Raw genomic sequence first — 17,643 nt, forward strand, 5'->3', positions numbered from 1 at the left:
TGTTGCCATTTACATGATTTTAAGACTCATTCTTGAAGGAACATACTGTCCTGATAGTTTACTTTTCAACTCAATAATCAATGACATTAAAAAAAAAGATTCATCTGAGACATCATCTATCATCTTCTTATAAAAGACAACAGCATTCATAAAAGACAATGGCATTCTCTTAGCTGTTTAAAATGTATTTTTTGTTTCTCCACATTCAATGACAAACTCTCTGACAATAGAGTATGCCTTTCAATAATTTAATAATTGATAAAAACATTTGATACTTTGTCCCCACAAGCAAATTCTTTTGCAGCTAAACCTTTGGTTTTAGGATTACTTTTTAAGTATTATTTTTCATTATTGAACTGATTAAAACGAAATCTTTGTTTTGTTATTTTGTTTTTAAGGGGCGGTTTGGGTCTTTTAAAAAATTTTTTTAATAACCTATATTTGGTGGTTTTAATCATTCTGTATTATCATTATGGGATAAAAAACATTTTTGGTGAAAAAAATGCACTATCTGCGTTGCTGCCGATTTCGCGGGCTAATTCGGGGGTCTCGCATCAAAAAGTATAACAATCTTGTGGCGAACGTTCCACAAAAACTAATGAAAGAATAACCTCCATATTCTTCCAGCTTATCATCATTATAGAATAGTGTGTCACCATAGAGAGTTTTTTTTGATTTAGCTTTTAGAATTTTTATTAGAACATTACGAAGTTGGAAAATTCTGCGAATCCAAAATTTTCCGACAAATTGACCAAAAAAATGTATAATTTGGATTATAAGTCAAAATACACAACCTTTATCAAAAAAATCTCTCTATGGTGACACAATACATTATCTATGTGATAACTGTACAAATTTTTTGACAATTTCATTGAATAGACACTGAGAAACGTTTGACACAGTTTCCCATACCCCTAAAAAAATGACATATTGAGAAAATAGCAAAATAAGTTTTCTTTGTGGAACCAGATAAAATTTATAAACAAAACATGGGCATATGACACATCAAAATGTTCATAATTTTATGGGCTACAATAATACAGTATGGTTAATAGGCATGCTTTTAATATTTATGACTTTAAAATTATTACAACACTTATACTTTTCGCAAAATAATTCGGTAAAAAAATTGAAAATAATGGTACTCACATACACAGACGACATTCACTCATTTGAACAGATATAATGAATTTAGAAGGCCCCAGACTTATAGGAAGCCCCCCCATTCCTCTCCTCCTCCTCTGCCACCCTCTCAGCTTCTCTAGCTTTAGCCTCACGCTGGACCTCCTTCCGCTTTTTGGCAACGACATCTGTTGCTATGTCGGCCAATTTCAGGCGACGCCGGTCACGCCTCTGACCAGTTCTGATAGTTGAGGAAGTCACCTCAAGACCCATGTTACACATGAGGGAGTGTGTTGCTATGGAGCCTTTATTCCATTCCCCAACAGCAAGGACAGTAGCCACCTCAACCCTGATCCGTGAAACAAATATGTGCTTTGGACAGCGGAACCACAGCTGAGAATGAAAGCTCTCATTAGCGTTCTGAGTCTTCCCAAGGAGGCATCGCGAAAGGAGGTCCTCATCCGTCAAGTGTGGTACACTTTCTCTACATACTGGGCGACAGTAGGATTGAGATATGAGGAGAGGTGAGTCAGATGAGATTGGGGCTTCTTTCCTTCGGCCTGAGCTCGCTTGAAAAAGCACCAACTTGTAGGGCCTCCTGGACACGAGTGATGTCGTGGTTCATCATCTGTGCTTATGCAGTGATGGAATGTGGCCCAAATGGCCGCTCTCATGGCAGGAACGGAAGTGTTGTTGCTTCGTATGGCTTTGGTATAATAGCCTTGAAGCCGCCCAATTTTTTCCTGTAATTAGAAAGAAACAAGGTTGGGAAAGGGTGGGGGGAGGGGGGGGGGAAGAATTATAATATTGATCTGGTAGACGATTTGATTTATTGACTTTGATCATTAGTGACTATAAAATTTCAAAACTTAGCATCTAACATTTATATAATTTTGCTCTTACTTATAGGTTCAATCTTGAAGCAATTGCTCTGCACTTCAAATACCGTGATAGTTAACTTTTATAGATCAGAATGCTCACCTGAGTAAGAGTCCCTTCGCCTCTGTCACCAAGTGTACTGCTCCTCTTCTTTTCCTCATTTACCAATTTCAAAACTTGTTCTTACTTATATGTTCAATCCTGAAGCAATTGCCCTGCACTTCAATTACCGTGAAAGGTAAAATTTATAGACTAGAATGCTCACCTGAGTGAGGGTCCCTTCGCCTCTGCCACCATGTGTAACTCCCCTCTTCTTTTCCTCATTTACGACATTCCGTAAGCGTGTGCCAAGTCTGTCATCATTGAAAGAGAAAATAAACAACATTTATTTATACCGTACATCAACATTTTTCTTAACTTCTTTGATTGGATAGATCTCTACTACAATAACGTCACAAGACCGAAATTAAAAAATATTTATTGTTACTTAGGCAGATTATTAGACTCTTTTTGCTTTCAAAAGTTTTGAAAAATATTGGGTTTATTTTTTAGTTTTGCAAATACTGTGAGGATATTTTTGGCGCAACAAGTTAGTTTTAAAACAACTATAAAGAAAAAGAAAATGAAACAAACCGCTTAGCAACATGGTTGACACATTCCGCTTTTGAAAATGGAATGTCGCCATAAGGAGCCAAGGTAGTGAGTGTGTTGTAAGTTTTACAATCACCATTGCCAATCATGGTGGTGTAGCGAAGTCCATGTTTCAGGGACCTTGACCACAAAATCTTGGCAGCTTCAACCTCCATGCCACCAGAGAATCCCTCGTAATTTTTTTGGCATTCGATTTCATAAGCCTCCAACCATTGCTCAAAGTCCTCCTCCTCCATCTGACTTTTCTTGGTCACACATATCTAAAGGAATCAAAAAGACATTAGGGTTAGCATGAAGCTTATCCATGACTTTTCATTATATAAAATGCATATGACTTATTTTATCATTTAGCTTCATATTTGTGTGACTGCGTAGTCTTCTGGTATGACCCTCACCTTCAGATCAGTTGGATAGGGGTTTGAGTCCACTGGAAAGGCTCTTTACTTGCATTCTTTCACCATACTCAGGTGTAAAATGAGAACATGCATCATGTCTTATCCTACATGTTAAGTATTAATCCTTGTAAAGCACTTTGAGCACTTTCAGTTGATATTGCAAAACATACATGCTCAGGGTTTTTAAAAATATTTTTGTTTAAATTCTACTGGAAATTATTATATACAGGAGTGAAAATTATACAAATTGTGTACATCACATGGCAAAGAATAACATAGAATAATCAAATAATTACCTGACAATACAGGGACATGACATGAGTGGCAAGGATGAGGCCAGACACGGAACAGAATACAGCAGCTGCCCCATGCAGAGAGGTGTGACCCCGTTTATGCCAGGTCCCATCAAAGCTGACGATAATATTCCGTATTCCATTCTCATCTGCCTCATACAATTCCTTAACAATGGACCTCGCCTCTGAGCAGGTTGACTCAATCGTCCTCAAAGCGCGGAGATGCACTAGGTCTTGAATAGCATGGTATGTTTTGGTATTCAGCGACGGCATCCCGATAACTTCGCACATCTTTGAAAGTTGTCGATGGCCAATTCCAATTGTTAATGATGATGCCACAAGTGATCTATTCACCTCTGGAGCCTGCGACGTCACCATTCTGGATGTTAGAGTGCTCCCACACGTAATGCCAAAATCAAGGCAAATGACCATAAGCTGGACAGCAAGGCCTTTTGACAATGAGCTGTCCTGCTTGAGGGTGACATGTCCCTGACATTCAGCACATCTTACATTTTCAAATAGAGGCTACAATGTTTCCAGATGAACTATTGTGGTAGTAAAAGACTCGTTATGTTGCAAAGTTGGCTTTGCTTCCTTTTTGCAAAATCCAAATTTTTTTGCAGAGGCTGTGACATTTGTTGATGGAGCAGGTGTTTGTGAAGTTGCTGATGATGTAGATGGTGAAGGTGTGGATGGTGATGGTGGTGGAGATGTAGGTTGTTGTAATGTTGGTTGTGAATCATAATTTAATGTAGATCTTGCTTTTGCTGTTTTTAGCTTGACGCTCCAATGTGCTTCTTCTGCATTGGCTGGATCTAGCTTTAAGTGCCATTCTGGCAAAAAAAAGTTTAAAAATCAATATCAATGATTATGCTCATTGAAATGAGTGCACAACTAATTAACATTTAATTCCTTTCTATTCGGAAATGATAATTTGCAATGAAACTCCAGAATACATGTATCTAAGCCCAATCATAATAATAAAATGATTCAAAACCTGAAAAAAAATGTTCACTTATTCTCATTTATCTTTGCGAAAATATAGTTAGACATACTTACACACATATATACACAGTGAGATAGACAGATCGATCGATCGATAGATAGAGATAGATAGATAGGTAGAGAGAGAGAGAGAGAGAGAGAGAGAGAGAGAGAGAGAGATAGAAAGAGAGAGAGAGAGAGAGAAAAAGAGAGAGAGAGAGAGAGAGAGAGAGAGAGAGAGAGAGAGAGAGAGAAGAGAGAGAGAGAGAGAGAGAGAGAGAGAGAGAGAGAGAGAGAGAAAAGGGGGGGGGGGCATTCTTCGATGCAACGACAGCGAAGAGAAAGGTACAGGGAGAGTGATATTGAATGCAGAATTTATTTATTTGAGACTGATAGCAATCTATATACTACTTAATCATTATTCCTTTTTCATAGAACGTAGGGCCTTCAATAAAATATAATCTTAAAACTTCCAATCGTCTTATCTAAACCAAAGCTTTTGGATTTGTCATCGACACCAGTTCAACTTCAACTCTACTTCAACCTGCCGAAGCGAAGAGAACTTCGTGCTACCGGCTTGGTAAACACTAAAAAAAAAAGGTGTAACACTCACCTTGCGCTAGCAAATCGTTGATCCAAAGTTTATATAAATAAAAATGTTGATGGAAACTGTAGACGAGCAATAACAAGTTCATAAAAGGCGTATCGGCTGAAGGAAGCGTCTTCGAGGCAAAGCGTTGTTTATCACAGATGTTTACATTTCGTGTTGCATTGTGGGTGAAAGTCACTGGGCAACCCCATAGGAATGTGCTGTGTGGCCAATCGTGGCACGTTTATATTTAACAGCCAATAAAATGGCTAGATTTAGTAGAAAGATCTCCCATTGTAAAGGGCCTTGAGTCAAAAAGTCATGAAATCAGCACATTGAATTCAATTGATATCGAAAGAGCTTGCTTTTAGCTTTCCAACGATATATAACTTGGTATGACTACAGTGGTAAAACATGACGTTGTCAAGGCCCAAAGTTACCGAAGTTTTACACCCCCTTTCTATTTTTCACAATTTTCTGACTGCATATACCCTTTTCTATCGTGTTTTTTGTAACTTTATAATATATTTTGAGGAAATGCACTTCGATTACATTATTCATAAGATAATAAAATATCGTTTTCCACCAAAATCTCAAAATCGATTTTTTGACGAATTTTTCTCAAAATTAGACCCAAACCGCCCCTTAAGGGTTTTACGGCGCTTGCAACACGTTAAGGTCATATCAGCACCAGTAAAAAGGAAGAAATTGGGATAGTTAAAAGTTCTAAAATTACAGTAGTGGAAACATATGTTATAAGTACCCTTTTATATGGGTTGTGAAACGTGGACACTTGACAACGACTATAATAGGAGGTTAGAGGCATTTGAGATGTGGATGTATATAAAAATGTTGAGGTTATCGTGGAGAGATATGTATACGAACGAGGAAGTGTTGGCGAAGATAGGAAGGGAAGAATGTTGATCGATACCATCAGAAAGAGGCAATTACGGTTTCTGGGACATGTGTGGAGAAGATGAAATAGCAAAGTTGGTAACATCTGGGATGACCGAAGGAAAGAATTATATTTCTAAATAACCTAAGAATAGCCAAAAGTGATTTTAAAAGCAACGCAGATTTCATGCACACTACAGATGACCGGCAACGTGCTCAAGAGTACAAGCCATGATGGATGATGATGACTCGTACTATGAAATTATAGTAAAAAAGGCATCCAAGCCTTTAGCTTGACACACATAGCAACAAGAAGTCACGTGACGATTAAGCACGAACTATCAATTGATTTCATGATAAAATTGTTTACTTGATTGTGCCATGTGCAGATGACGTTGAAGCATTTCCATTCAGAGTGACCACTTCATTGTGGTTTCCCCTTGGTGACCCCAATTTGAAATGAACACTTGCAGGAGACCTTATACACTCAGCTTCATGCATCAATCGTCTTGGAGGGGTCTTCCTCAAATTGTCTGTCCAGGTAAACCATAAAAAGGTGTATTTAGATTAAAAAATTGATGGTAAAGGAATTTTTTAAATAATAGACAAAAGAAAATATTTTTAAAATATGCCCAACTTTATTCTTTCTTCCCATATGAGCATTGAAAATGAAAATGCTTAATTAGAGATCAAAAGGGGGTCCCAATAACTCAGTTGGTAGAGCACTCGCTTCACACGCAAAGGGACCAAGATCGATTCTGGGTGCAGTCCAGATTTTTTCTGACCCCACTGTCCATTCAGCAGAGACCGACTGGGTAGCTGAGTCTGTAACATCTGGTGGAAAGTACTTTGCGATAGACTAGCGTCCTATACAAAGGGTTTGTTTTTTGTTTTTAAGGGTTTTACGGCGCTAGCAACACATTAAGGTCATATCAGCGCCAGTAAAAAAGAAGAAAATGGGAAAGTCAAAAGTTCTAGAATTACAATTAAAGCACCCAAGAAAAAGGAAGACAAAGGGGAATTGGTTCAAATAGGAAACAGATGTAGATTCCAAGAGTACACTATCAAAATACTTAGTTTGAGATCACCCAAAAGTCTCATCCAGACACAAGCACAGGTCCCCACTAAGAGGAATACACTCAAATGTTTACAAATCATATAGAATATTTATACAAAACTTAATACAGTGCATAACATTCTAAGACAAGACAGAAAGCAAGTTGAAAAACAGATATAGGGGATAGAAAACACAGAAAGTACCTCCCTGCCCACTATGGGAGGTAGGACCCCCACCCAGCTATACAAAGGGTAGCAAGCAATTGCTATTGTCAGTTTCACACTATAGAAACCGGGATAAACTCTGGCACCATGGGTATAATGGCTCTGAAGGACTACTTTTTCTCTTTTCGATTAAAAAAGGGATGGCAAAGGAATTTTTTTTTAATCGAAAAAAAAAAAAAACAAAAAAAAAACATGGAACAAAAATTAGAACAATAGACAAAAGAAAAAGAAAATATTTTTAAAATATGCACAACATTACTCTTAACGCCCATATAAGCATTGTAAATGAAAATGCTTAATAAGAAATCAAATAGAATACAAATGAAATTACCAGTTTATTTTATAATGATGAATTAGCAATAAAAAATCTTTTAATTTCCCGAAGTCCAAGTCAACAACAATGAAATTAAGAAGTTAAGGGGTGGGCATTAAAGTTGTGTTGATTAGATCTACAAGGGGATTCAAGAAGTCCTTAGTATGATTATGAAGGAACTGTTGTGGGATACTTAAAATTGTGCATGCAATTGAAATATTCATAACGAGAAAACCCAGTTGCGACTATGCACCAGTCAGATCATTCAATCAAATCATACAAAGAAGACATCTATTTTACTCTGCTGAAAGCTCTACCATGGACGCCTATTGAGTATCAATCAATTGTTATGAAATTTCTGGACTTGCAAGGGAGGGTAATGTCACAAACATGGAGCTTGAATAAGAACACAAGTCATAAAATACAGTCCTTCCACAAGTCATAAAATAGTCCATCAAAATACTAACGAAAGAGTGAAAATGGAGAGGCTTTGGATGGGAACAATACAGGCAAAGGACATTTCACGCAAATTGAGCTAGAGCGAGATAACTTCAAGGAATGAAGAGATAAAAGTGGTTTAACAAAGATATAAAGTGATCTTACTGATAAAAATAATTTTTCAAATTTTGACTTAAAGACAGGTCCCAAAAAAAAAATGGACTCCATTTCTAAACAGTAAGAAATCATATCATTCTAAAACTTTGTTTTACCACTTTAAATATTTTTATTCCTCTACAGAATGCCATTGCTCTCTGAAGAGAAACCAAATTTAAAACAAACAACATCCAATGTCACAACCGAACCAATGTAACTACTTTTTTTCTCCCTTTGAGTTTTGGTATAGGTTTATCATAGTGATAAGCTGTGTGTTTTGATAAAAATCAAGTTTTGGCTTTAATCTCCCCTTAAGAGTATTATTAACATAGATTTCAGGGGTCCGTGCAAAACTGTAGACCATGTTTCACAAAGAGTATACAACAAATAAATCTCATCAACACCTAAAAAACAACTAGAATTTTGATCACCCAAAGGCCCAGTCTTACAGTCTGGCGGCATCATCAGTGAGAGAAGCTACCATCTATGATCAATTATACATAAAAACTTATAGACATCTCATTAAACTAAAGACATAAAGAAAAGGATGTCCATAAACAAAAGTGAATTAATTGTTTAAAAATAAGTTGATTACGATTGAAAACAATTTAGAACATTTTCATTCATGGAAAATTACTACAACAGCAAAACGATCTTAGTATTCTTGATGAACATCTAAAGTGACAAAACTATCAAATTAAACAAAGCAATACTTTGGACTTAAAAACAGTCAAACCATTAAATTATTCTTTACAATGAGTCACTTACAGCTAAAATCAAAACCGCTCTTGAGATAGAAAAATTGAATCCAAATATGCAAAATGGTTTTAAATGGTCCAATAATTCAGCCCCTGAGTCAACAAGCTATTTTATGGGAGAGATCAAGTTGGCAACTAAAAAATGACTACTCTTTAGACAATACAGATTCTTGCACCTGGAACTTTTTATCCCTAGAAATTCGATCAAGCAAAGCACGTTTATGAATATTCTTTTTTTATTTTTTTTTGTAACAGCTTTTGCCTTGTATCTAGTTGTAAATCAGATTGCTGTTGTAAAGCAGCTCATTGTAATGGAGTTGGCGCTAAAGAAATGTATAGTAATGTTATCATACCTGCTACATAAAACAGTTCACCTGAACTTCTCGGAGATCTTTTATCCTCTGTCTGATTATGACTGCCATCTTGGACCTATAAATAAATAAACATAAACATTAAAAAACAATTACAACTTTCCATTGGTTCTCAATGCTCAATGCTTTTCACTGTGCTTCATTTATTCTTCCCCTAGGCTTGTGGACTCCATTTCATCTGAATGGCACAGAAATTGAAAATGTATCAAAATTTACATGTTTAGGGAGCATTGTAGATTATCAAGGAGAAACAGATGTTGGCATATGGTCAAGAATATCAAAAGCCAGACAAGCATTTGTTATTTTAAAACCAATACGGAGAAATAAGAACATCCATTCCAATACCAAATTAAAACTGTTCAACAGCCAAGTCACGTCAGTCCTTCTTTATGGTACAGAAACCTGGAAACAGACTAAAGCCATAGAGAACAAGCTACAGGTTTTTATTAACGTCTGCATCAAATCTTAAACAGTCGATGAGCAGACAAGGTCTCAAACAAAATGCTGTGGGACAATTGCAACAACTATTGCAACAAGCATAAAACAAAGAAAGTGGAAATGGATTGGAATCACAAGTACGGCACTTGACTGGAACCCCCAAGGTCAGCAGCAAAGAGGACGCCCTTCAACATGAGAAAAATGCTAAATTTGGAATTTAAAGGTGTCAAAATGTCGTGGGGGAGGCGAAGGCGGTAGCCAGAGACCGTCCTATGCTCCAGATGGAGTTAAACGGAATAAGTAAGTAGGTAGGCTTTGGAACTACAATCCCATTCCATGTTGTGTAAGTTGCTTGTTAAATGCCTTTTTAAATTTGCAATCTTTTACAATATCGGTCACTGCCTTTTGCTAGGTATTCATTCACAGCTAGAGTTGAGAAAGGTAGTCTATTAAGTGCCTTACCCCAGGCACTAAAGTTCATGACCTGTGGTTTATCCCATTCCCAGAGAAGCCAACTTAAAATTTTTCTCATATGAATTTTAAATAATGCTTAAAGGAACTTCAAAGCCGAAACTGGAATTTTCTGCATATGAAACCGAATCAACTTAGAGGACACCATCATATGTAAACAAAAAGTCAACAGCCACTCTGTTCCCCTCCCCCCTCCTCTTATGTTAATTAAAGCTGCTAAACCTAAAAAAATTCATATGAAATGTAAACAAAAATCAAAATTATATGATCGGGAGTGAAAGTGATAGTGATGATAATGATGTAGTGGTAATTGAAATAGTTGTGGTAATTATGTTGATGATGTAGTGGTGGCTGCAGTTATGAATGTAATGATGGTGATATTATAGTGGTGGTCATAGTAGAGATGGTAGTGATAATGATGATAATAATGTGGTGATGGTTGTAGTGGAGGTAGTCATGATGCTGATGATGATGATGATGATGATGTGATGATTGTAATAATGTTGGTAGAGATGATAATGTGCTAATTGTTTTAATAGTGGTAATAATGATTAATTGTGGTGGTTGCGGCCGTATTAGTGATGGTAGTGCTGGTAGTGGCATTATAGTAGAAATAGTGATGATGTAGTAGTGGTTGGTGTAGTGGTGGTGGTCATGATGATATGGTGGAAGTGGTTGTAATAATTGTGCTAGTGGTCACAGTGACGTTGCTGTGGAGGTTGTAGTGGTGGTGGTGGCTGTAGTAGTGGTGTCAGTGATGATGGTGTTTTGGTGGCTGAAGTGGTGGTGATGATGGTGGTTGTAGTGGTGGAGATAGTGATGATGTTGAAGTGGTTGTAGTGGTAGAGATGATGATGATGGTGCTGTGACAGTGGTGTCAGTGATGATGATGATGATGATGACAAAAATTCAAAGCAAAAACTATAATAGTACACATCAGAGAGATGATTTACGTACAAGGAAAAAAAATCCTCTCCAAAATCTATACTATACATTTGACTGTTTCCCCCTCAGCCAAGGACCAGGACAAAACAAGCTAATCACATTCCAAGACAAAAACATTGATGGAAAAGGGAATATAAGGAGATAGAAGACACAACAACGGTGACCTTCCTCATCATGGGAAATCAAAAGACCCAACCAGATGAATTGCTGTAGTTTACTTTAAGTTGGTCATGAATCCATTCTTAAGTCAAATAAAATATCTTTATTACATTTTCTTTACAATTTTGGTTAAAACATCTTAAACTAGAAGAAAAAAAACAAAATTTATATAAAAATTTGGAATTTTTAAATCTGTAGACATTGATTATCATTATTTTTAAAAATCATTTTTTTAATTTGGGCAATATCCACTAAATGTGCTCAAAGCGCTTTACAAGGGGTCCCTGGCCAACAGCAACATTTAACATTTAGGATGGGACATGATGTCTGTTCGGCAATGTTACAATTGTTTTTGGACAGAGAGAATGCTGTAAACGGCCAGGTACACCTGAGTACGGTGAGAGAATGTGAATAAAGAGTCTTTTCCAAGAACTCAAATATGCGACGAGTGAGGCTCGAACCCAGGACCTTCCGATCTGAAAGCGAGTGTCATACCACTAGACCACATAGTCGCACATCTGCATAAAAGGCAGATATGCACTAACCTGTACATCTTAATCTGAAATGCAAAGTAACTCACCCGAGATCTATTGTTGATCAATTTTTCCATGTAACTACCAGAGTTGTCAGCAGCAGCTTTCTGACTGTGATGATGAGATGACTCATCGCGAAGAAATGAATATAGACTAGATGCTGGGATGTAATTGAAATAAAGGCATTAGCTAAAAATACCAGGAAACAGAAGACACCCATAAGAGAAAAAAATAAAAAAATAAAATATTTACCAGTGATGATAATGGCAATTTGTCAAAAAGAGGGAAAATGTATCGGTCCATCTGTCAAACTCAAAAACAAAATCAAAACATAAAATATCATAATTTTGTAGTATTATATTACTACTTCTAGTGTACATCTATTCATAATAGTAGAGATATACTTACTTTAAGTAAATTTTTAATGAATTTCCTTAAAACAACTTTTTAAATGGGAGTGTCATCAAATTCATGAAAATGTTGCTACTTGAAGCTCGAAGGAAAAAATAACGATAATGAATGAATTGTAAGCTTCAAGTTATTAGACAAAGACAGATACTGTAGACGTTTCCCGTGCCAACAATTGACCTGAGCTTTTATCAGAGGAAAATGTTTTACACGGCAAAATCAGCCGAAAAGTTCTGAGAAAATCTCAAAATCCCAGAATTCTGCGGATCCACGGAAGATTATCATAACTAATTTACTAATCAAATTTATTGTGGTATCATTAATAATTTCTGTTGAATTGAATTATTATTAGAAAAATAATTTGCACCACATATGTCATAAAAAATAGTTATTTAGAGAAATCACACCCTCAGAGTTTCTGTAGCCTGGAACTGAAGATAATAAGATCATTAAAGAGCCACCTTCTCCGCCTTCTTTAAATCCCACCTTTAACTTATCATCATTTCCACTCTCATCAATATGAATTATCACTTAAGAATAGATAGGGCAGATCAGTTAAATTACATTACAGAGTAAAATAATAGTTTCCCAAATTTCCCATTCAAATTTTGGTTAAAAAAATAATTTTTGCTCCAAAAACTGTATTCATATTATTTGGATACAATAAGATATTGATATTATTTAAAAGAATTATAATAATAATCTGGCTTTCACCAGTTTTACTGGGTTCTATAATGACAAATGACCAAGAACCTGAGTATGGTATGAAAATAATTGTAGGAATAGCTTCTGAAAAAGATACAAATTTTTTAATACACGTTACCTAAATATTGCTAAGCCATTCCAGCTATTCCTCCAGTAGACCTCCTTTTTTTTTTTTTAAATTGGTTTCTTAAGAAAAAAACTTTCCACACATTAGTTAATTTCCCTTTATTTTCTAAGTTTATCAGCAACAAGACTGATTCATTTTCTTATTGTTGAACACATTTACAGAATGAAAACTCAAAGCATCCGTTCTATTGTTTTTGTTTTCCTATCAAGCAAAATGAATGTAAATAAATAATCTTAAAAAATCAATACACTCTCATTAACAATATGAAGTCCTTCCCAATAAAATCGGTAGAGATTAAAAATCTCCCTGAAAATCCAGGTAGTGATGATGATATAGTGAGCTTGGTGGATAGAGATAATGCTGTATCGACAGTAGTCTGATCTGTTCATGAATGATGGAGTGATGGTGATTGCCCTTTTAAAAAAATTCCTATTCCACCCTTCCCCTCTTCTCTTTGAAGGTCAATCTTTTTAATATTTTACTGTGACATTTGTCCACTATTTTTTGGTGTGATTAGTATTCATTTATCAACCAACTGGTAAAAAACCAAATCCTTCCAGTTTTTTATAAAGTAACATAATACTGATGTCTCATTGCCCCAAAATATTGTGAGAAAATGACCTTTTGTCACAACGACATGTACAGATTTAATCTGCACAATTAGAAAGCCAGAGCTTTAGATTGTTGTTGAGATAAATGGGAAGCATTGATGGGTCAATATCAAGCAGATTTATTTTCAGGTCGCCTTTACAAACACAAATGCCTTTTAGTTCATCAATTAAGTGGCCATTGCTGCATCATATAGCGTACAACTTCAAACTGGAGTAATAAAAAAATTGTTGTACTTGATGGTTGACCACCATAGCTGTTGGCTGTTTTATGATAGTGGCTGTCAGCAAAAGTGGGACTAAACACAAAACTTACCAGTATTGCCTCCTGTGTTGCTGACATCTGATCGACTGTATTCACCACTGTAAGGATGTAAATTGCCAGAAACAACTGGACTCATGTAATTTAGAAAGTTACTGCTATTGTTGGTGTTGTTGATGTGACTGTGAGTTAGATGAGTTGATGAGCCCTCCCGTAGATATGATAGGATACCACCAGGGTCTGAAATCAAACAGATCATATTCACAATTTTTGAAAGAAAATTAATATTGAATAGACACTTTTGATTTAGAGATATATAACATGGCATCATAATCCATAAATTAAAATCAAATAAATTGCAACTTGCAAGGATAAATATACCCCCCCCCCCCCCCTTCCTCCACTATAAAAAAACTAACAAAACCAAAAATAAAAACAAAGTTACTAACACAAAATTGTCACAAAACAGATTTGACACGTTAAAAAAAACAATCTAAAAGAAAGAAAAAAATGGGGAAAAAAATTAAGAAAGATGTGTACTGTATGAGTTGAATGGACTAAAACATCTGCTAAAGCAAAAGCAAATACTAATTACTCCAGGTCCACCTCCCTCCCTTGATGAGAACAACTGCTCACTGACTCAACATCATATTTACCTATACCTATACTGTTGCTGGTGTTGTTGATTTGAGATCCCACCACATCATCATTAAAATTGGAGAGACTGATCTCCCTCGGTTGAGCTGCTCCAGGTGATACCACTTCATTTGGTTGCGATGCCCCTGGAGATGCAACCTCCTTTTGGGAAGTCAATTAAAAAAAAAAATAATAACTATACAATAAAACATGTTTACAACAAATGAAGTAACCCAGGAGCATATAAGGTCCTGAGTATTAAATAGAAAAATATAACAGTTTACAACCTTGAGATGTTTTCTGACTCTTATTTTTCCTTTTCAAAATAAGAAGCAGCTTTCACCTATTTCTCGATATCCTGGTTTGTAAGTGCTGCAGACATTCTTATCAATTTGGAAATATTCCTCTTATGTGCACATCTGTGTTGTTTGAAAAATTGTTGCTATAGGCTCAAACAAATAGGGTCTGAAAAATTCCAGCTCTTCATTACTTTAGTCACATATAAATAAAAAACTTTTTTTTTGGCTACATTGCTTTTTTCCTGGGAGTTAAAATGGGGCAGAGACATACATTCCTTATTTCCATCAATTCCTATGGAGCCAAACATAAGTAAGCTCAACTGTAAACTTGAAATTATACTAAAAATTACCTAATCACATTTTTTTTTGTTAACATTGAATCAATGGTTCAAATGCTTCACACTGGTCAAATTTAAAACTTTAAAATATAGGGGAAAAATTGAGAACCTTATTTACTCCCCTTTCTGGGCCATTTGTGCATTGGTAGAGCTGCATAGTATCTCATCTTGAACCAAGTTAAGTGAAGGGATGAATGGCGATGATTGCCAAATGCTGGCCTAAACAATGTGTCCACTGATAAGGCACTTGCACACATTACTCAACGGTCTAAGATGTAAATGGGTTGCCTTTCAGGTAATACATACTGTATCAAAATGAACTTTGCAACCACATGGTCTGCTGTTCATAAATAAAGTGATCTGAAGTAGATAGAGCTTAGTGTAAACTGAGGAAATGCACACTATAAATGTGAATATTTATTAATGAATAAAAAAGAGCAATAATTGGCAAGTTTGGATATAAATATAAATGCAATAACACGTAAAAGTAAGATTAAAGATAAAGTGTGCCATTTAGTCATAAACTTGATATCACCTTTTTACTGAAGCAAATCCTTTTCACAGACGACTTATGAGCTGGGACAGTGATTACTGGAACATCAGATTTGCGAAGGTCATAGACAAGGATTTTCCCCCTGAACGTTCCCACAGTTATTGTGGTTCCATCTTGCATGTCTAAACATGTCAAAGGGTAGTCTGCCACAATAGTTTTTATTGGACTGGCACAAAAAAAACAAAAAAAAGGAGAGTGTGAAAAAAACAACAAAATGAAATTCAAAAGGACGGGCATTAACGGGAAGTTAAATTGAAATTCCAGTAGTCAAAAAATTAATGCAAGTAGCTCCTTCCTGACCACACTAAATTATCATCATCATCCATCTTGGCTTTTTAATTCAGAAAAGTGAGTGGAGCAGGCACTTATTGTTTGCTTGTTTTTAAGGGTTTTACTGCGCTTGCAACACATTAAGCTGTCATCTGCATTTTTTGCGGCCGCAAATATCAGGGCGATCCGCAAATTTTGACAAATTTCCCAAAATTGGCAAATCGTGGCAAATTTTGGGAAAATTGGCAAATCGCGTGGGAAATTTTGGGAGAAAAAAAGAAGCGAAAACAAAATAACGAAAAAAAAAGTGCGAAACTCGAGAAATGTTGCAGCTTTGCCTGGGCCCAAACCAAGGGAGGCTACTCTCTACGGATCTTGATCCTTTTAAATCTTTGTAACAACGCTATTCACAGTCATTTCATTTCTCAAGTCAAATAAATCGAGTCACTTACACTTCCAACTTCAGTCATCTATCGTTTCGTCAAAAAATCTTCAAATAAGGACTCAAAGTGCGGCAAATTTTTTGGGCAAATTTTGGTCTTTTTGGCAAATTTCTTGGCAAATTTTGGGGGGTTTTTTGGGCAAATTTTGGCAAATTTTAGGTCCCAATTTGGCAAAAAATGCAGATGACAGATTAAGGTTATAGGAAATGGGAAAGTAAATAGTTCTAGAATTACAATTAAAGCACCCAAGAAAAGGGAAGACAAAAGGGGAATTGGTTCAAATAGGAAACAGATGTAGATTCCAAGAGCACACTATCAAAGTACTTAGTTTGAGATCACCTAAAAGTCTCACCCAGACAACAGCACAAGATCCCACTAAGAGGAATACACACAATTGTTTACAAATCATATGTTAAAAATACAAAATAACAATATATAACAGAGAGATGATTTACAAGGAAAAAAATAACATCTCCCAAAACTAACCCTCTCAGCCAGGGTATCCGGCCACTGCCAGAACAAAACCAAGTAATCTCATTCCAAGACACAGACAGAAAGCAAGTTGGAAAACAGATATAGGGGGATAGAAGACACAGTAAGTGCCTCCCTGTCCACGATGAGAGGAACAGGCACTTATGTTGATAACACCAAGAGATGTAGTGAGTAGGAAAGTGCCAGAAGACAACAGAGAATTTGAAGCGACCTTTTTTTGGGGGGTCGTGGATAGCTCATACAGGAGAATCACGATTTCCCCGGCCAGGCGGAGTTGTCATACCAGTAAGGTCACGGGTTCGAGCCCCCATCGCTGACGTGAAATTTTAATTCTCTGTTGTCTTCTGCACTTTCCTACTCACTTCATCTCTTGTTATCAACGTGAGTGCCTGCTCCACTCACTTTTCTGAATTAAAAATTCACCCCAAATGAAACGAATATTTTTGTGTTCGTGGATAGCTCACACGGTAGAGCCACGCTCTCACCTGCCAGGCGGAGTTGTCGTACCAATAAGGTCGCAGGTTCAAACCCCACCACCGCCGCGAAAAAAATTTTTTATTCTCTATTGTCTTCTGGCACTTTTCTACTCACCCCAAATACCGGAGCAAACTCAATGGCTCAAACGTTTCTATGTTACATGTTTGTGTTGAAAACAATGGCTATTAAGCTTAAATGGTGGTAGGGATGAAGGAGGGGGGGAGACAAACGTGTAAAAATAACAGGAACATAGTTTTTTAATAGTAGTATGTAATATAATACTATTACTAGTATAAATCCATTCTTATCATTAGACATAAATTTATTTTTTGTAAACATTTAATGAACTGTCCTT

At 36.2% G+C, this 17,643-nt stretch overlaps 2 protein-coding genes and 1 long non-coding RNA gene across 5 annotated transcripts in view; 1 reads left to right on the forward strand and 2 right to left on the reverse strand.

Annotated features, from left to right (window-relative positions):
• The window catches only part of LOC144974947 (uncharacterized), a 44,314-nt gene that overhangs the window by 16,249 nt on the left and 10,422 nt on the right, over window positions 1-17,643 (reverse strand). For 2 of the 3 annotated variants that reach the window (XR_013645835.1, XM_078918486.1), the window contains exons 7-12: window positions 15,589-15,772; window positions 14,437-14,578; window positions 13,835-14,020; window positions 11,718-11,830; window positions 9,107-9,182; window positions 6,178-6,340 (exon numbers count right to left, since the gene is read on the reverse strand). Coding sequence is in view for 2 of the 3 variants with exons in the window: in XM_078918486.1 (XP_078774612.1) it covers window positions 6,178-6,340; window positions 9,107-9,182; window positions 11,718-11,830; window positions 13,835-14,020; window positions 14,437-14,578; window positions 15,589-15,772 (864 nt within the window). In the remaining variant the exon portion in view is untranslated. The remainder of the gene's footprint in view (window positions 1-6,177; window positions 6,341-9,106; window positions 9,183-11,717; window positions 11,831-13,834; window positions 14,021-14,436; window positions 14,579-15,588; window positions 15,773-17,643) is intronic. The other variant, XM_078918488.1, reaches the window with a different exon arrangement.
• LOC144974949 (uncharacterized) lies at window positions 1,577-4,493 on the reverse strand. The gene is made up of 4 exons (XM_078918490.1): window positions 3,344-4,493; window positions 2,635-2,912; window positions 2,267-2,354; window positions 1,577-1,865 (listed from the first exon to the last, which is right to left on the reverse strand). Exons 1-4 carry the CDS (start codon window positions 3,770-3,772, stop codon window positions 1,587-1,589), a joined length of 1,074 nt encoding a protein of 357 aa, XP_078774616.1. The 5' UTR covers window positions 3,773-4,493; the 3' UTR covers window positions 1,577-1,586.
• On the forward strand, window positions 9,745-11,255 carry LOC144974950 (uncharacterized). The gene is made up of 2 exons (XR_013645836.1): window positions 9,745-9,905; window positions 11,048-11,255. It is a non-coding gene; the product is annotated as an uncharacterized LOC144974950 (long non-coding RNA).

The sequence above is a fragment of the Berghia stephanieae genome, chromosome 6 (genome assembly GCF_034508935.2).
Source record: "Berghia stephanieae isolate SIO BIC M18660-M18661 chromosome 6, UCSD_Bste_1.3, whole genome shotgun sequence".
Taxonomy (NCBI): Eukaryota; Metazoa; Mollusca; class Gastropoda; order Nudibranchia; family Aeolidiidae; genus Berghia; species Berghia stephanieae.

Excerpts from the sequence above, each read along its gene's own strand:
- LOC144974949 (XM_078918490.1), bottom strand. The coding sequence starts at position 3,772 with ATGGTCATTTGCCTTGATTTTGGCATTACGTGTGGGAGCACTCTAACA. Across the intron at positions 2,913-3,343 it reads TCATGTCCCTGTATTGTCAG|ATATGTGTGACCAAGAAAAG; the intron begins GTAATTATTTGA and ends TGATTCCTTTAG. Across the intron at positions 1,866-2,266 it reads GCGAAGGGACCCTCACTCAG|GAAAAAATTGGGCGGCTTCA; the intron begins GTGAGCATTCTA and ends TTCTAATTACAG.